Source organism: Cololabis saira, chromosome 24 (assembly GCF_033807715.1).
Source record: "Cololabis saira isolate AMF1-May2022 chromosome 24, fColSai1.1, whole genome shotgun sequence".
In the NCBI taxonomy this organism is placed as follows: domain Eukaryota; kingdom Metazoa; phylum Chordata; class Actinopteri; order Beloniformes; family Belonidae; genus Cololabis; species Cololabis saira.
In genome coordinates, this window is record NC_084610.1 from 22,061,240 (window position 1) to 22,081,927 (window position 20,688).

Consider the following 20,688-nt stretch of genomic DNA (forward strand, 5'->3'; position numbering starts at 1 on the left):
GCGGCTGTTATTTTGTTTTTTGTTTCCCTTAACGCGTATTATTTCCATCATTCTCACGCATGAACATGACCAACTGTGTGACTGAAGCCTCCTCTTCTGCCGGGGAAACACACACGCGTCTCAGCGTCGGTTAGTCTCGCAGCGCAGCCGGAGCGGGAGGACCTGAAAAAATCCCTGAAATCCCTGAAACCCCCCGCGCATCCAGAAGGAAGTACAGCAGAGAATAAAAGCTCAGATCCAGCTCGAAACGGAGCCACAGTCCGCGGAAAAACTTCGGATTCCCTATTGCCACAAACATGAGTGATGACAGTAACGGAATTGGGGGGTTCCAACCTCTCTGGAACTTCAGCGGTGAGTGGAAACATCACATACACGCACCTGCTGTCATTTCAACGCCAATTATGGCCTGGGATAAGTTTAAAAAAGAAGTCAGATTCCGTCAGACACTTGACAGGGCTCATGTCTTCCTAGAAATAGATGTTGAGGAGGATTTTGCTCCGTCCCTGCTGCGCTCATTAGGATGAAACCTGCGTAAAAGCCAACAGGTCACTCAGATTCAGACAGATGTGGAGATTAAAGTCAACCCACTTACACAGATACACGAAAACAACAAGAAGACATGAACATTTGATCCTGGAAGCTTGTAAATTGAAAAAGTCTGAAGTGTTACTTCATGAAATAACAAGTGACCATTCTTTGGAATTAGGGTTTATTTAGGATTTATTTTGCTTAAGAAAAAATACCTCATACCTTAGTCTGTAATCATACATATATGTATAAATATATGACACTCTTGCTTTAGCAGAGATAATTTGAGGATTATAACCAAAAGAATCGTTTTCGTGAGCATATGTACATTTATGTGGGTGGGAAATGTGAGGGTTCGGAAAAATATGCGCATTCAGATTTTCCCCTGGGTAGGAGAGATAAATGTGATGCGTTAGGGCAACAAGAAGTAGATAAAACAGAGAAAAAGAAGGGTTAAGATTCATTAATGTAAAAGAGATACAGTATATGGTTCTTTACACCCTGATTTTTCAGTTATTTCTCATTTTTCTAATGTTTTTCCTTCTCCCTTAAGAATGCTCAACATCAGAAAGGAGTTTGAAACATGAGAGACGATGGTCTTAACTGTAGAAATTGACCTTCCAACACATCTTTATGTATGAAATCCTGTCCATCCCAGAACCTACAGTTCAATAAGAAATGATATGGGCAGGTACTGTATATACACAGTTCTCAAATCTCATCTCTCCATCATTAAAACAAGATATGGGTGAAAACAATGAAAGATAAAGGAATAAAATCAAACGAATGCAGCTGTTGGCACCAATTAACATTGAGAGATTGCATAAGCGTGTTGGACGGTTCTGCAGTGAACGGCTGCCGTAATCACTGCTAAAAAATGACCTCACCGAATCACACTTCCTGAGATTCTTACTGGCCGTTATTCTTTTCTGCAAACACACACTCAGAGATGTTGACCCTTGGCTATGGAGAGACTTATCCCCTTTCAGTGGAGGGACGACCTACTCCCGTCACTGAGCTCCGGCTGCAGAGCAGAGCTGGGGAAGAGCTGCTTGTCTGTCTGGCGGCTCGGTGTGAACGACACCGTAGCCTGGTTTCACTTCAACTTAAGAGTGTACTGCATCTGAAATGTTGTAGCTGCACTCTTGAGATTAAAACATCAGAGCGTTTCTCAGTTGCAGTGAGCTTGTCGTCTCCATGACACCCAGGTGACGGGTGTCCCATCACTCCGGCTCTAAGTTTGGTCCTAAAAGGTCTCTGCAGTTTCAATGCCAGTTTTCCCTCACCATTAATCGTAAGTGCGTTTTTGTCCAGTGTCCTGCTTCCGGGTTGGGGCTCACGCCAAAATAGAGGGAATGCACATGACGTCACAGATGAGACTTCACAGCGGGTTTCCCCCACTGAGTGTCAGAAAGACTGAGTGTCAGAAAGACTGAGTGTCAGAAAGACTTTGTGTCAGAAAGACTGAGTGGCAGCGTAAACTTTCAGTTTGAGCAACTGGAAAACATCTAAAATGGGAAAGCGCTGTTGTGCGATCGACTGTACTCATAGATTTAGCAAGAAATCGGAGTTATCGTTTTACAGACTGCCGAAAAATAAGCTTAAGAGAGACAAATGGATCGCTGCAATTTGCAGAAACAACTGGATTCCAGGCACCAAAACGTGGATTTGTGGTTCCCATTTTGTATCAGGTATTGTTGGATTTTTGGGTAGCTAACGTTAAACGGTTCAAATCATAAAGTTCGGTGTCCTCATTACTTTAATTTCTCCAACAAATCCTGCCTTGAAGTCGGACCAAGCGTCAAGACTTTTGTCTACCTTCAAGCTTTGCTTCGTGTATTTCCCCGGCGTAGAAATTAAGTACATATAAATATCAGGAAACTGGATTTGTGGACAAACATTAATGTCCATGGACCACTGGTTCTTGGTAACTGTACCAAATATTAATGTCCATGGACCACTGGTTCTTGGTAACTGTACCAAATATTAATGTCCATGGACCACTGGTTCTTGGTAACTGTACCAAATATTAATGTCCATGGACCACTGGTTCTTGGGGTAACTGTACCAAATATTAATGTCCATGGACCACTGGTTCTTGGTAACTGTACCAAATATTAATGTCCATGGACCACTGGTTCTTGGTAACTGTACTGGTACCGATAATCGGCTGTTATCCCGTCTTCTCCACTAGTTGCAGCCATTTTTGCTACTCAGTGTGAGTAATGGGGCTGGTCCAGTGGGGAAGTGAAATCAATGCAGACCCTCTATAAGAGCCGTTGCAGTTCCTCGACTGGCCACTAGAGGGCTCCTTTGAGTCCTAGCTAAAATGTCCAACTTTGTAGTTGTAGTAATAAAATATGTTTATAGCCTGGTTCAAAAAACAATGTTGGTCTCAATTGGGATTAATATTTTTGTACTATGCCAGGAAGATTTATATAAAAGCAATATATGTATTTCCTGTAAAAAATAAAATCTGCCAGCATATGTTTATTTGTTTATTTATTAGGATCCCCATTAGCCATCACTTGGAGTAATGGCTATTCTTCCTGGGGTCCTCACACAGGACACAATTATATACATAATAAAAACATACAGAATGACAATAAAGTATAGATTTATACATGGTAGTAACACGGAAAAAACTACAACACTAAAATAATTTACCACAGTGTCGGCTACTAATTGCAATTGGAAAAGGATGTTAAAACCTGTTTTCACACCAACTCAATACCTAGGCTTATGAAACAAAAATACAACAAAAACAAAAGATTACCGAGAAACCAAGAAGTCAGATATTAGTCAGATATTATACACACACCTTTCTAAAATCATCTTTTTCAGTTTGTTTTTAAAACTACTTGTGTATTAGTGGTTAGAACCATGATTTGGTAAAAACCTTTATCCATAACATGTATATATGCACTTCAATCTTGCAGCAGATGTGAGTTTTCTGAAAGTGCGTGAATGCGTGTGAGTGTCCTTCACCGTTCCCTTCGACAGTCTCGTCCGACATATTTTATTAACGTTTGGATCCCGTATTCTGACAGAGAGGACTGAAATCACCAAAGTGAAACAAGACTGCTGGAAAGACAAGACAGTGATGGGTGCAGTGGGTGAAGTGCGGTGACTGCTGGGATGTCTGTGTGATGTGTCTTGGTGGGGAAGTGTGTCGCAGTAAAAAAACACAACAAAAAAAGACAGACAGACATAAAAGAAAAGGATGAATAGAAAAGTGTGTGTGATAGAGAGATGGATGCAGGTCTATAAAAGGTCTGTAAGTAGGTTTGCATGTCTGTTACATACATGCAAATTTAAACATGCAAGCATGCACTTATACATGTAAGAACACACACACACACACACGGCAGGCAGTAGGTGTATTCCCGTTGGCTTCTCGAGCAGCTTAGCTGCACCCTGTAGGAAGAAAAAACAAACCAGGGGTCTTGTGACCTGATGCTTTGGCCATTGCGGTATAAAGGGCCAATCCCAATACACCCCCTACTTTCTACCACTACCCCTAAAAAAGAAGGGACAGATTTTATGGCACTTGAAATCTTCCCAGGGTCCTGTCCCAATACTCCCCCTACTCCTACTTTCAGCACCATCCCTAAAATCAGGAAGCTGAGAGCCAAAAGCTGTTTTAATTTCAGCTGTAGCGCTGTTAATATGCCACTTTATTAAGTTTTAATATTTTTTCAGGCGTAAAAGTAACCGTTAAGATCCCCAACCTGGGCTTAGTTTATCCAAATAACGCCTGTTAAGAAATTTGATCTGATGTTTTCGGAGATAAGAGCCGCCGGCTCAGAGCAGCAGCATCTCACGTGATCGCCAGGTCAACCTGTACCGTCGTCCCGGGGAGAAACCTGCAGCTCTGTGGAGAATTACCTCTGGCTGAAATAAATCATTTAGGAAGATACATTTTGGTTTAATAGATCTAACAGTTGTAGCTACGCCTGTTAAGAAATTTGCTCCGAAAATTTCGGGATTTCTACGGCGTACGATGCGCGTCGCCGCGTAACCTACGCCGTAGGCTCTGCGTTGGTGTAACGCGGAACCATAAATCAGCCTTTATTCTGGCGAGGTTTGAAAAAGACTTCGCAACAACGGGCAAACGAGTGATTATGTACATTCACTGAGTGAATATTATGAAAGTAAAATATATATTTCTCGCTAGAAATGTAATCAAAACGCATTTTTATGCAGAAACTAACTCAAAATATTGATTTTATTCACTAAAAAATAAGAAATGTCCGCCATGTTTTATTTTTTGATTCAGTCCGCAGATGATGACGAAAAGCATTCTGGGAAATTTTTCTGGCCCTAGATCAACTAGTGAGCATCGGAAATCCCTCGATCCGTAGGGACAGATTCATAGCCACTACACTAGTTTTCTTCACTACCCTTAGGTGGAAAGAGGAATTGGGACACCACTACCCTCACGGGAACGCGCAAAATTTAGTGGTAGGGCTGAAAAGTAGGGGTAGGGGGAGTATTGGGACAGGGCCAAAGTCTATGTTTCCGTTAGCGGGAGTTCGGAGAAGATTTTTTTTCAGGTCTTGTTGACATATTTTGCCAGTGTAGATGTCTATCAGGGGGTTTTCTTTTAATCTCAATCTGAATCCCCGCTAATAACCAGCCAGAGGGAAACCTCCAACAGGAATCAATTCCTTCAACTCCTCCGTAAAAGAGCCGTGGACTGAACAAATGACACAGCTGACCACAAGGTGGCGGTAATGCTCACTTCCTGCTGTTCACAAACAGCCAGGGCCATAAAAAGAGATGAAAAAGATACCGAATACTGAAAATCGATGCTTCTGTATGCTCTAAAATTGATTCTGAAATGAATAAAATATATATACTTTTGATACTTCAATCATTTGTGGTAATGTAAATAATTAACAGGAATACGGTGGAAAGTTACTAAACTATTCAGGTCCTGTCTAAATGACACGCTGCTTTTATAGTAGTTAATCTCTTATTTATTTTAATGGTTTTATTATTTTACTTAGGATCTTTTTGTAGTGATGGAAACCCCTTTTTCAAAAAACTTTTTTCCGTTGTTGTAATACCTTGATTATATGGTGAATGAGGCCGCTACCTCACTATAATAAAAATAATCAATTTTATTTATAAAGCGCTTTTAAAAGATCTCAGACACTTTACAGATATAAAAGATAAAACATCGAGATAAAAAAAAAACAAGATAAAAAGATAGGATAAAGGAAATCACACATTAAAAGCTGTTCTGAAGAGGTTTTGAGATGACATTTGTATGTACTTGAGGGGATATTTGCCTCATTCGCTCAACTGGTTGATAAATTTGGTTTACCACGGATGCATCTCTTCCGTTTTTTTCAGATCTGGGACTTTGTACCAAAAGGTTACCATCCCTTTCCCGAATTACCCCTAGAGACACCCCCCAGATACTCTTCTGGCCACAAGGTTCAATCGTAGAGGCGTCATCTCAAGTATACTACTGACTTTAAAATAAATAGATAAATAAATAAGTGACTCTGATATCTTGTATTCTTAAAGTATCTAAAATACACCAATTTTTTTAGATTTATCGGGCACATTAGGTGTATTTGCACAATGTATTGGCCTGAATTTTACTCAATATCGGATCGGAAAGGAAATTGATGGTATCCAACATCACTATAATGCAGCAAAAGAAAGAAGAAGCAAGTAAATAATTAAAAATACCGTATTTTCTGGACTATAAGCCGCACCTGTATATAAGCCGCATCCGCTCTATTTAAAAAAAAAAAGATATGCAAGCCGCAGATATTTATGTTGTTAGATTAGATATTTACTACATGTACAGAAGGATTTTGAACTGTAAATGATGTACATGTTTGTACCTAAATAGATCCTTTCCTAACAGTGTCTTTTAACACGGCAGCAACTTTGCTGATTAAAACGGGACAGAACCAAGAGAAAATAACCGGTATTTATTTATCTATTTATCTGTTTGAAATCTGCTTCTACCTACTTCTATCTGCTAAAGAAGAAGTAGCGTATTTTTCTTTGCATTTATTTTGTCTTAGTTTTGATTCTAATTCCGGTTAGAGCGCCCCCTAGCGGTGGAAGAAAAATCCACAGAATAGCCGCACCTTTGTATAAGCTGCACGGTTGAAAACCTATGAAAAAAGTAGCGGCTTATAGTCCAGAAAATACGGTACATGTGTTTTTGTTTGCTTTTTTAAAACATGCTCCGTGCAGATCATCACAAGTTTAGTTGTTGTTAGTCTCTTGTAGGTCACATCCTTTACCAACTGAAGCCTGTGAATGAGGTGCTTCCTATCAGGTCACATGACTCGAGGGATAGGTGGTATTGGAGCCTGGGTGAACACCGAGGTATCTGATATATTCAGCTTGTCCTGACTGTTTTTCCCTTGTTATTTTTTTTGGTTTGTTTTGCAGAGCCCCTTCCCCCCCTGCTGGGGGAGGCTGTTCCTGCAAAGCTGTGATTAGACTGCTGTGTTTGGCTGTGTTTGGTCTGCAGCTGCAGCAGTAACAACCACGTGAACCACAGGATGCAGACTGTTACAGTATGATGAAATGAGCAGTGTTACTGTCTCTAACCGACCCGTGCTCAGATCATTACGGCCAGTACTGGAGTTGAGGGGGATGAGGGGGGGGTGGCATCCCCCCCTGAAATAAAAACGGTCCAAATCATCCCCCCTGTAAAACTGCCATCCCTCCTTTCCATCCCTTATTTCATTTCATCAATGAATGTGGTTTTACTGCTATTTCAACATTTAGAGTCATCACCAGAAAAATAACACCAGAAAAATAACTTATTTGACAATTTTCACCTGTTTTAAGTACCATATTTTCTGGACTATAAGCCACTACTTTTTTCATAGGTTTTGAACCATGCAGCTTATACAAAGGTGCAGCTATTCTGTGGATTTTTCTTCCACCGCTCGGGGCGCTCTAACCGGAATTAGAATCAAAACTAAGACAAAATAAATGCAAAGATAGAAGTAGGTAGAAGCAGATTTCAAACAGATAAACAGATAAATAAATACTGGTTATTTTCTCTTGGTTCTGTCCCGTTTTAATCAGCAAAGTTGCTGCCGTGTTACAAGACACTGTTAGGAAAGGATGTGTTTAGGTACAAACATGTACATCATTTACAGTTCAAAATCCTTCTGTACATGTAGTAAATATCTAATCTAACAACATAAATATCTGCGGCTTAAATATCTTTTTTTTTTTTAAATAGAGCGGGTGCGGCTTGTATATCTTTTTTTAATAATTTTTTTTAAATAGAACGGATGCGACTTATATGCAGGTGCGGTTTATAGTCCAGAAAATACGGTAAATTTTCACTTGAAATAAGTAGAAAAATCTGCCAGATGATGTATCTTCTCATTACAAGCAAAAAAATCTTGTTCCACTGGCAGATTTTTCTACTTATTTCAAGTGAAAATCTACTTGAAACAGGTGAAAATTGTTGTTTTTTCCAGTGATGAGTCTTGTTTTAAGTGTAATGAGATTCTTTTTACTAAAATGAGACATTTTAACTAGAAATAAGACAAATATTCTTGTTAAGATTGTGAGTTTTTGCAGTGATCCATATTACTTATCCTGTGAAGGACAGAGTCATATTGATAAGTTCAGAAAAGTGTTTTTTATTGTTGTGTTTTGATGTATTTGATGTAAGCCCAGTGGATATTTAAAGCTTACAGAAGGCTGCATTTAACTGCTGCTATGTCATTCCTGCAGTATTTCTGCAGCTGTTTTGGTCACTGCTATTATTTGTAATATATTATATTATTTGTAATCAGCACAAATTATCTGTCCCCATATGATACAATCCACCATCCCCCCTGATTATTTTTTACAACTCGAGTACTGATTACGGCTGATTGGTGTATGTGATGGATCTGTCAGCTTCTTGAAGAGGTTGCTCCAGGAAAAGACCTCAGCAGAGTCCGTTCAGAGTGTTTCCTTGTCAAAAACCTTCTCTGATACGGCTACTGCGATCGTCTTTGCTGCCGTATCTGCTCCATCTGTTTCCTAATGGTCTCTTTTTCCTTCTCTATTATTAGTCACGCCAGACGTTCTGAGAGGCAATAGGACATACAAGCCAGTAAACTGACGTGAATGCCAGTCTCCTCTTGTTTATAGTTTAGATGTAATTACTTCCCAACAGCTTGTTGTCAGAAATACACATCGTGTTTTTGAGCACAACCTGAACTATGTTTACAGTTGATTTACTTTCTGCATTTGACACGAGGGAAAACAAAGTGTGTATGTGGAAATACAACAAGAGTAAAGTGAATATTTGGAATCATTTAGCTCAGGGGTCGGCAACCCGCGGCTCCAGAGCCACATGCAGCTCTTTAGCGTCGCCCTAGTGGCTCCTGGAGCTTTTTCAAAAACATTTTTTTTTCCTTTTTCTCTTTTTTTCCTTTTTTTCTCTTATTTTTTATTTTTAATTTTTTCCTTTTTTTCTATTTTTTTCTTCCTTTTTGCTTTCCTTTTTAATCTCGACATTTCAACTTTTTTCTTGACATTTCGACTTTTTTCTCAACATTTGGACTTTTTTCTCGAAATTTCGACTTTTTTCTCGACATTTCGACTTTTTTCTTTTTTCCCCAGTTCTAACTAATATAGATTTCATTATGCACTTCGAGAAAAAAGTCAAAATGTCGAGAAAATAGTCGAAATGTCGAGATTAATGTTGAAATACAATTTCAAGAATAAAGTCGAAACTGTGCCTTTTTTCTCGACATTTAGACTCTTTTCTTGAGATTTAGACTTTTTTCTTGACATTTTGACTTTTTTCTCAACATTTCAACTTTCTCCTCGACATTTCGACTTTTTTCAAAAAATTGACTTGTTTCTTGACATTTTGACTTTTTTCTCGAAGTGCATAATGAAAAAAAAAAATCTTCCTCCGCTGAAATATTATTTTGATTTTTCTCCTGCCGTGGAAAGACATTAACATGCTACATTTGCAGCCGAGTAGCAAGTTCTAACTAATATAGAAACATACAGCATGTGTTGTCTTCATTCTAAGGCTTATACATACAAGACTTTTCATTGTTTCGGCTCCAGACATATTTGTTTTTTGTGTTTTTGGTCCAATATGGCTCTAAAACATTTTGGGTTGCCGACCCCTGATTTAGACTTTGGTCATATTAATATACCTCTGATTATTTTAAGTTAAACTAACAGAGAGATGAATTAGCTATTTGCCTGGATGAGATATTTGCTTTTTATTGAATTAGAAAGGACATTGAGGGATTTATTTCCTCATATCCTGGAGACGTGTGCCAAGCATGCTGCCGAGGTGTAAAAGGATGGAAAATATTTCTCTGCATGTTTTATTGCTGCATTACTTGTGAAGGTTCATTTGCTCCGATGTAATGTTTCTTTATGTACTTGATGTTTTATTTAGTTTCAAGACATCATTTCCACCGTCACAACCACTTACAGCTCAGTGAATCTTGATATACGGATAATTTGTTGTTGTGCAACAAAACAATTATACAAAATGATTTCAAATCTAATTTTACTTCAGTTTATAGAGCCTTAACTGATGTATCTGAGGCCACCGCAGACAATTGTCTCTGGTGTTTAGGCAAGGCAAGTTTGTTTGTATATAAACTTTGTATATTAAAAGCTGCAAGACACAATTAAAACATAAATAACAAATAAAATTAAATAAAATGAGAAGAGGTAAAATAATAAAAAGCACAAGTTGTTAAAGAGTAAGGGCAGTAGATACAGCAGGTACATCTATTCTTACAATGGCAAGAATTACGTTTCTATACGGTCAAAACGTACAAAGACCGGGTCAAATACAGTATTACAAAAGTAATCTGTAACAATTCGTACGGTGAATTAAACCAATTTGACAATTCTATGGCACAATGCCTGTTTCCAGGTCTTATTTCACACAAGTGACGAGAATTACGTTTCTATACGGTCAAAACGTACAAAGACCGGGTCAAATACAGTTTTACAAAAGTAATCTGTGCCGATTCGTGCAGGTGAATCAAACCAATTTGACAGTTCTATGTCACAATACCTGCATTCAGGCTTTATCCATAACTTTGCGTGGTATTCAAAAAGTATTTAATTTAAGAGTACGCTTAAATAACAAATAAAATTAAAAATAAAGTGATAAAAAAAGAGGTAAAATAATAAAAAGCACATGTTGTTAAAAAATAAGGGCAGTAGAGTACAGGAAAGAAGGAAGGAAGGAAGGAAGGAAGGAAGGAAGGAAGGAAGGAAGGAAGGAAGGAAGGAAGGAAGGAAGGAAGGAAGAAAACAAGGAAAGAAGGAAGGAAGGAAGGAAGGAAGAGAGAAAACAAGGAAAGAAGGAAGGAAGGAAGGGAGAAAACAAGGAAAGAAGGAAGGAAGGAAGGAAGGAAGGGAGAAAACAAGGAAAGAAGGAAGGAAGGAAGGGAGAAAACAAGGAAAGAAGGAAGGAAGGAAGGAAGGAAAGGGGAGAAGGAAGGGAGAAAACAAGGAAGGGAGAAAAGAGGAAGGGAAGAAGGAAGGAGAGCAGGAGGAAGGAAGGAAGGAAGGAAGGAAGGAAGGAAGGAAGGAAGGAAGGAAGAAAGAAAGAAAGAAAGAAAGAAAGAAAGAAAGAAAGAAAGAAAGAAAGAAAGAAAGAAAGAAAGAAAGAAAGAAAGAAAGAAAGAAAGAAAGAAAGAAAGAAAGAAAGAAAGAAAGAAAGAAAGAAATGAGCCAGAAAGAAAGAAAGAAAAAAGGAAATTCCCGTTGATGAGGTTTTTGTGTAACAAACATGGTGGATCTGAGAGTGAGATAGATTTATAGTTACAAAGGTGGAGTTGAATTGGTATTTTTTTTGTCGCCATTTTTATCGTTATCGCAATAAATGCCAGAAATTATCGTGATACATTTTTTAGTCCACACCGCCCATCCCTAGTAAACAGTAATGTTTTTAGCCCTGATTTACAGGAGCTGACAAGTTTTGTTCTCTCCATTGATCCCTGAGTTTTCCTGAAGTAGGAGTGTTGGTGCAGGGAAACGTCTAAAACATGTAGGACAGTCGACTGCGTTAAGAACCCTGCTCTAGAGAGCCTTCAGGTTGGGTCTAGCCTGGCTCTGTAGTCCATGTTGGATCTCCAGTTGCCTTCTGGAGCTCCTGACGTATCGTCCACATCACCAGCCCTGTACATATATGTCTACTCTAAGTTATATGTCTAAGTTGTTTCTGTTGAGAGTCTTACTGAGAGACAGACTCCCGGTCCGTGGACTCCAGACAGTCCAGCAGGATTGTACCTTTTAACTGTGGTCCTGATTAGCTTGTTAAGGTTGTCTGTGTCGGTGATCTGAGAGACTGAGGTCACGTTTACACGTAGCCGGGTATTTACAAAAACGGACATTTCCCCCTCTACGTTTGAAAAATACCATCATTTACACGAACCCGCATAAATACGCTGTTAAGGGGCTATGAGCAGCCAAACCTACAGGGGGCAGTGTAACGAGAAGATAAAGTCATGCTAGCCAATCAGAATCCTGGAAAAAAATTGATTTTATTATTTTATTTTATTCTTTATTTCATTCAAAAAATAAAACAAACAATTCAATACAAATACAAATACAAATGTTCATAAATTGTGAATGAAAGGGAGCAGAAAGAAGAAGAATCTTATCTAATCTGCCCATTTTTCCAAAAGTAAATTCACAAATAACATAAATTAAAAATTTTAAAAACAACAACTAAGTAAATAAAAAACTAAAATAAAATAAAATTACCGCCGTCTATGGGTATGTCAAACTTAACTAAAATATGTCATTATATTTACTTAACATACAGGCTTTAATTGTACTTTTGAATGTAATGTTTGATTTGGATTCTTTGTTTTCTTTATTCAGATTGTTCCATAAACCGATTCCTTTCACAGAAACACAACGTTCCATCAATTTAGTCCTGAATCTTGTTTTTTTTTTTAAATCTCTGTTCCTTTTAAGTTATACTTGCTTTCTCTTTTTTCAAATCTTTTCTGAATGTTGATTGGTAAAAACATCAGTTACTTCCAAGATGAACGAGAGTCTTTCGTTTGGAGTGACAGAGAAGTGGAGTTACTTTTAAGTGTGACGTTAGAATATAAAACAAGTAAAATACAAGAAAATATTGACGGTGGCTTAACAAATTGTAAACACAGGTCGCACACATGACTCTGGTGACGTTTCTGTCTTATAATGTGACGTTCTGAAGCCTAAATGTCCGTTTCTCTCCGTTTACAAGCAAACGTGAAGACGGAGTTTTTGCAAATCTCCACTTTGGCCGGAGTTTTCAGAAATGATCGTTTTTGGTGATTTTGAGCTTCGTTTTCGTGTAAACGAACGGCCAAAACGCATGAAAACACCACCGTTTTTGCTCCGTGTAAAACGAGGCCTGAGGCATGCAAAAGGGACGGGGAGGTATGCAGGTTCAAATAGTGGAAGATGAAGATGAAGCGGCTGTTTCAGATTTGAAGGGTTTCTTCACCAGACTGCAAGTTTCAGCTCTCCCCACAGATTTAGATCAAATCTCACAGGTCAATTCAGAATAGTTCAGTATTTTGTTTCTTGACCATTCTTGGGTGTTTTTAGCCGTCTGTTTTGGCTCATTATCCTGTTGGAGAACTGTTGTTTCACAGAGTGTACAGTGTTTTCTTTGAATGTTTCATTTTGACATCTGTTTTGCTAAAAAGCTCCAGGTTTGGCTCATCTGTCAAAAAGGACATACTCCCAGAAGGTTTTTTTGCCCATCAATATGCATTTCGACCAAGTCAAGTCTGTTTTTTTATGATTTACTTTGACTGCGTAGTCTTCCTCGGCTGTCGACTGATGGATGGTGCCAAAAGGCAGTGACGTATCATGATCCTGGAGATCATCTTTAATCTCTTTGGAAGTTGCTTTGGGCTTACCATTTACAGCACTGTCTCAGAAAATGAGAATATTGTGATTTTCTGTAATGCAATTAAAAAAACTAAAATGTCAGACATTCTAGATTCATTACAAATCAACTGAAATATTGCAAGCCTTTTATTATTTTAATATTGCTGATCATGGCTTACAGCTTAAGAAAACTCAAATATCATATCTAAAAAAATTAGAATATTCTGGGAATCTTAATCTTAAACTGTAAGCCATAATAAGCAATATTAAAATAATAAAAGGCTTGCAATATTTCAGTTGATTTGTAATGAATCCAGAATGTATGACATTTTTGTTTTTTTAATGGCATTACAGAAAATAAAGAACTTTATCACAATATTCTAATTTTCTGAGACAGTCCTGTATATCTCTTCACCAATTTTCCTCTCTGTCAAAAAGGTTGAGGATAATTTTTTAATAGCACATTTAAAAACAAATTTGGCCAAAGTTCTTACAGTCAAACCAAAATTTGAATTAAAAAAAAAAAGGCCGGAAGATATATTAAGAAGCATTTAAGGAAAAATAAAATCTACTCAGAACTGAAAGCCAAAGAGAAGAAATATGTTTTTAACATTGACTTGAACATAAATAAAGTCTAAGCAGTGGAAATATGAAAAGGGAAGCCATTCCACAACTTTGGGGCCAGCACTGCAAAAGCTTCATCACCTTTTTGCTTTAAACTTAATCAAGGAACATCTAAAAGCAACTGGTTCATTGACCGCAGACCCCTGGTGGTGAATGGATGTCCTGGAGTTCTGACAATCCATTTAAAACTTTAAAGGTCAACAATAAAATATTAAAATCAATTTGGAATCAGACGGGGAGCCGATGGAGGGATGATAAGACCGGAGTGATATGATCACACTTCTTGGTGCCAGTTAAAAGTGGAGCTGCTGCGTTCTGGTTCAGCTGCAGACGTCACAGAAAAGATTGATCTAAACCAACATGCAGCTCGCTGCACTAAACGTGAGGTAATAAAAGCATGAATGACTTTTACTAGGTCTTTGCAGGGATATAGGGCTTCGCCCTAGCAACGACTCGTAGGTGGCATAAATCCGTTTGTCCAACTTAAGAGGGCTGTCAAAGATCACACCCAGATTTGTGACAGCAGACCGACTACATGACGCCAAAGGGCCAAGAACAACAGTCAAACTGCTGAGCACATCTGATTTTACAAACCAGATGACCTCTGTCTTGTTTTATTGAAGGTTCGGAAAGTTTTAAGACATATACAATGGAAAACGGCCTGGGGCACAAAATAGAGCCTTGAGGAACCCCTTAAGTCAAGAGAGCTTAAGAAGAAAAGCATTCACCTACACTAGATCAGGGGTCGGCAACCCAAAATGTTGAAAGAGCCGTATTGGAACAAAAACACAAAAAACAAATATGTCTGGAGCCACAAAAAATGAAACGTCTTGTATCAGCCTTAGAATGAAGACAACACATGCTGCATGTTTCTATATTAGTTATAACTGGGGGAAGATTTTTTTTTTCATTTGCACTCGGAGAAAAAAGTCGAAATGTCGAGAAAAAAGTCGAAATGTCGAGAAAAAAGTCGAAATGTCGAGAAAAAAGTCGAGATGTTGAAAAAAAAGTAGAGAAAAAAGTCGAAATGTTGAGAAAAAAGTCGAAATGTCGAGATTAATGTTGAAGTACAATCTCGAGAAAAAAGTCGAAATGTTGAGAAAAAATCGAGAAAAAAATCAAGATTTCGAGAAAAAAGTTGAAATGTCGAGATTAAAAAGGAAAGGAAAAAGAAGAAAAAAAGAGGAAATAGGAAAAAAACAAGAAAAAGGAAAAAAAAGAAGAAAAAAGATTAAAAAAAGGAAAAAGAGGAAAAAAAGAAGAAAAAAAGGAAAAAAGAAAAAAAAGGGAAAAAAAGGAAAAAAAAGGTCAAACATTTTTGAAAAAGTTTCAGGGAGCCACTAAGGCAGCGCTAAAGAGCCGCATGCGGCTCTAAAGCCGCGGGTTGCCGACCCCCGACCTAGGTGAAGTGGAAAGTTCCTCTCTGACAGGACCAAATCCACTTTAAAACTGTACCTTTGATACAAACCCATTGTTTGGAGTCTTGATCTCAAAATATTCTGATTGAATGTTTCAAACACTGCTAACAGGTTAAAAAGAAGGTTGTCAACAACTGTTAAGAGCAGTTTTTTGTGCTATGATGTGATCTGAAACCAGAATTAAACTCTTCAGTTGGGTCAAGATTTGGCTCTGTTCTGAGCGGCTGCACGACAGCACGTTTGAAACGTCAGCTGGAACACACCCTCATCTTCAGGGCTTAATAATAAAAATGAGAATACATGAACTCAGTGTCTGAAAAACCTCTCCAAGGAGACATGAAGGGAGGTTGTCTAAAGGAGAAGTGCAGGGCCGTAACTGATGTACCTCAGGCTCAACCTATTTGAGGACATCGTTTTGGACAGATGTAACAGCTTCTTGGTACTTGGACAGACAATAGTGAAGAGTGTCCAGGAAGATGTGGAGCTTGCCTTTCTTCCACTTTCTCTCAGCACTCCTGTCTGAGTACACAGCTACCGTCATTTAACCCGGGCTTAGAAGAAGACCTGGGGTCCGTTTCACAAAGCAGGTTCAACAAACTCTGAGACTAATCCTGAACTCTTAGTTGATCTACTCTGAGATCAGAAACTCTTGAGTTTTCGGTTCCAGAACAGCGGTTTAGAGTTAATTTACTCAACTCTAAGTAGTTTCATCTGGAGTTAAGTGCGTGCGCCACAACTATAAAAAGCCAGTATCAATTGAGCCCCGATTCGACGAGTCACCATGGCAACCTGCGATGACAAAAGATCCACATACATTTTTTTAAACTTTATTTAACATTTCAATTTACAAAATCCCTTTGAGGAAACATTAGTTTGCATCTGAAGATCCACATACTTCACGCCACTGGCATTTGTCAGATACGCTTTTTCCGCTCTCTAACTCTGCCGCTTACTGTCCGTGGTGCAGAAAACGGATGCGTATTGCGTAAAGGCCCATTGGCTGAATTGACGCCACTGAGGGAGGAGACAGAGAGAAACTCAGGGTTTATTGAAGAAAACCTGGTCCCGACCAGGTTAGGTTCAGAGCGTCTGTTACTACGGTAACTGACCGAGAGCTTAAGTTACCTCTCTTTGTGAATTCGTCTAGAGTTACCTCTCTTTCTCTGGTTTGAGTTACCTCCCTTTGTGAAACTGAAAACTCAGAGTTTCCCTCATTTCAGGGTTAACAGACTCAGAGTTTTCACTAAACCTGCTTTGTGAAACGGACCCCTGGTCCATTTTGTCTTTGATGGCGCCAGAGAAACCAGAATGTCATTGCAGGTGGAGCTAAACTAGTTGATGAGCTCGTAAACGTTTATTTTGGTGCAGAACTACAGATCAGCAGTGGAAAACTGTGTTGCAGTTGGATTATTCACGTGCATATTCCTCTCTCGCACTGGGTACCATAGTGGTGAATAAATCTGGGAAATGACCCGGTAGACGTGTATCACAGATTTGAACCTCACTCACGTTCAGGCCATAGGACAGCGCAAGGTCAACCAAGGCCTTTTATCATCTGTGCAGCATTTGACAAGCTGTGTGAAATTAAAGGAATCAATAAGACTTAGTGGTCCTCTTTCACAACACAGGTAAATATTAAAAATCACCAACAATCGCATAAGCCCTGCCAGCAGATCAGAGAAGTAATTGATAAAATCCTTGGTGCACTTAGGCGGTGTACCGCGGCACAGAGTGAAGGAGGGGAACGGTCTATCTCCATTAACTGCAGCTCAAAGCTGCAGTTAAAATCTGATTCAATCTGCCAACAGTTCAATTAAGATTTAAAAGCCGACACCAGACCTCCACCTCTGCCAGTGGTCCAGGGAGAATTGAAATATTTGCAGCCTGGAGGAAGAAGCTCAGAAAATGAGAGTCACCGGGGCAGAGCCAGGTCTCAGTCAACATCATAAATAAGGATGCACGTTGCAAGAGGCGAAGATGATAAATGCAGCGGTATTAGATCGGAAGTGAAGGCTTGGAAACTGTAAAATTCACCATGTGGAAAGTCATGACGCGACAAGCGTGATGACTTCAGGTAAGTCCTTAACCGCACCAGTACACCAGCACGCCTTCCCAGTCTTCATTAGCGGTTCCTTTGCTGAAAAGTGTAGGGCCAGCGCAGCAGGGAGCCGGTTGTTTAATTAATACTGACGTTGTTTGTTGGTTTAATAAATCGAAGGCTGAGGAGTGTTTGATTAATGAGTCGGGGTTCCCATCTCTGAACATATGAACTGCAATCGAGGGGGGGAGAAAGTCAAAATGAGTCACGGAACAGAAAGCTGTACGGTGCAGGATTTTGCTTATTATCCTAGAGCCCAAAAGTGTCTAAAGAGGAAACCTGATATCATTAAGGCTGAACTCTAGTTAGAGTAGAGGGAATGTGCATGGCGTCACAGATGCGACTTCACTGCGGGTTTCGCCCACTGAGTGGCAGAAAGACTGAGTGGCAGAAAGACTGAGTGGCAGAAAGACTGAGTGGCAGAAAGACTGAGTGTCAGAAAGACTGAGTGGCAGAAAGACTGAGTGGCAGCGTGAACTTTCAGTTTGAGCAACTGGAAAACATCTAAAATGGGAAAGAGCTGTTGTGCGATCGACTGTACTCATAGATTTAGCAAGAAATCTGAGTTATCGTTTTACAGACTGCCGAAAAATAAGCTTAAGAGAGACAAATGGATCGCTGCAATTCACAGAAACAACTGGATTCCAGGCACCGAAACGTGGATTTGTGGTTCTCATTTTGTATCAGGTAATGTTGGATTTTTGGGCAGCTAAAGTTAAACGGTCAAATCATAAAGTTCAGTGTCCTCATCACTTTAATTTCGCCCAAAAAACCTGCCTTGAAGTCGGACCAAGCGTCAAGACTTTTGTAAACCTTCAAGCTTTGCTTCGTGTATTTCCCCGGTGTAGAAATTAAGTACATATAAATATCAGGAAACTGGATTCGTGGCCAAATATTAATGTCCATGGACCACTGGTTCTTGGTAACTGTACCAAATATTAATGTCCATGGACCACTGGTTCTTGGTAACTGTACCAAATATTAATGTCCATGGACCACTGGTTCTTGGTAACTGTACCAAATATTAATGTCCATGGACCACTGGTTCTTGGTAACTGTACCAAATATTAATGTCCATGGACCACTGGTTCTTGGGGTACTGTAACTGTACGGATCACTGTCAAGTCCAACTGCCTTTAATTTAAGCCCATAATCGACTCTTATACCGTCTTCGCCACTATTTGCAGCCATTTTTGCTGATGTTTTACCACTCAGTGTGAGTAAGGGGGCTGGTCCTGTAGGGAAATGACGTCAATGCATACCCTCTATAGGTACACTTCAGCCAGGGAATACTGGGGTATACCAAAGTATACCATCAAAAGTTTAAGAAAAGGCTCAAGATAAGGGATCTGCTCATAAATGTACAGATGTTATTACCATCATACCCAGCTGCTGTCTACCATGTGCCTGATACAGGGTGCCCACATTCCTTGTTGAGCCAAACTGAACGGTCCAAGTTGGGTCATGAGGGTGAGCAGGTGAAGCCAGACTTTTATCTTTGCAGATGGGAAGACTTGATGTGTTTTTGGGAAGGTGCTTGTGCTTTACAGCTGTTAAAGTCGATAAACACCTGGCATTCCCCATTTTATTAGGTTTAGATTTATTTTTGAGCAACACTTCCACCATTTTTTAACTTGGTAAAATAAGCCAAGAAGGCTTTCTCTTTACGTGGCTGTAAAGCTGGGGCTATAAAACCATAGTTTTGCATTTTGCTCAGGTAAACTGGAAGATAGTCAAATGTTTTACACAGATGAGGTGTCTGTTCATTGGAAGGGATACCACATTTCATCATACAAATGACAGATTAAAGCTAAGCACATGGCACAGAGGCTCAGGGTTGGTATTATTGAGGCATTGCCTCGATAATACCATATGGTCTTACTAGGCATCATGCTAATCCTCTGCCACTCATACATGATCTACTGGAGTCCATGCACCTCAGTAATCACACCACTGGGCTGAAATCAATTCGAGTGCATGCCACTTGGGTTGAAACGGGCTGTAGCTAAGTTCTCCTCGATGGGAGGGCTAAGGGTGCAATCTGTAGTTTTTATATCGACAATATCGTTGAACAGTACTAGGCTGGTACCCCAAAGTTATTCCTTATTTCGCAGACATGGCTGCCCTGCTGAATTGCTTGAGAAGGAATGACCTGGACTGGACCTGGTCAAATAAATGCCACAAGAGTTTTGATCATCTGAAGCTTGTCTGGGTTAATGCTTCCATTATGGTACAGTCTCAACCCATTAACTTTCTTCTGAATTACACAGAGATGCCCACAATGTTGGGATGGGTGCAGCACTTGCTCATCAGACAGACAACCATCCTAGACCTGGCTGCTGTGGGTTATACTCGTCCATACAGGTCACATTAGCATTTATTATTTTTTAAAGTACAGTGAGTGGTACAACCCAGCTCTGCCAGGGTCGGGGAGCGGCAACAAGTCGTCAAATGTGAATCACAGGAGTTTATTGTAAAACCAGAGAAAAAGGCTCATATTGGATTATGTATTTAAACAGAGTTGGGGGGTAGAGAAGCCAGTTACTCATTGACTACGTTTCCATGCAGTCAAAATTCAGGTTAAGGTCAATATTCCGGTTACTGAAGCATTCGGAATCATCTGTTTCCATGCGTGAGCAAACAGGGTTATCCCTGTTTACATGGTAATTAATCATTTGGGATCTCGATCAAACCAGAGACGCACGGAGAACGCCATGACGCAATTTCCGTCATTTCTGCTTCTTCTTCCTGTATCCAAATCCAAAACAATAACAACAGCAGCACGGCGGATAATCGGACCCGCTGGTGCCGTTTTGTTTCTCGGCCCTGTAGTTCACCTCTTCCAGCGGAGCTTGATCTGGTCTGGCGTTCGCACAAACCCTGCTTCGCGCAACTTTTCGCTCACCTTTTTGTAAATCTCACTATCCCGGTACTTTGACAAAATGTTCATATCTTTCATTACATTTATGAAGTGATTAGTCTCGTCCTGGTCTTGCGTTTCTCCATGTTTATAAGAACTTCCTGGACTCAAAAGACCAAGATTCCTTGCGAAAAGAACATGCGCCAAAAAAAAATTCCTGTTCCTTTTGATGGGGATATTCTGTTAGGCGTTTACGTGACCAAATATTCAGGTTAGAAAAG

The 20,688-nt window shown here is 39.5% G+C and overlaps 1 protein-coding gene across 1 annotated transcript in view; it reads left to right on the forward strand.

Moving 5' to 3' along the window:
- Positions 1–254: 254 nt before the first annotated feature.
- Positions 255–20,688, forward strand: part of chrm4a (cholinergic receptor, muscarinic 4a) — a 65,055-nt gene continuing 44,621 nt past the window's right edge. Inside the window, exon 1 of the mRNA XM_061715992.1 lies at positions 255–351. Within this exon, the coding sequence (XP_061571976.1) occupies positions 297–351 (55 nt within the window). The 5' untranslated portion in view covers positions 255–296. The remainder of the gene's footprint in view (positions 352–20,688) is intronic.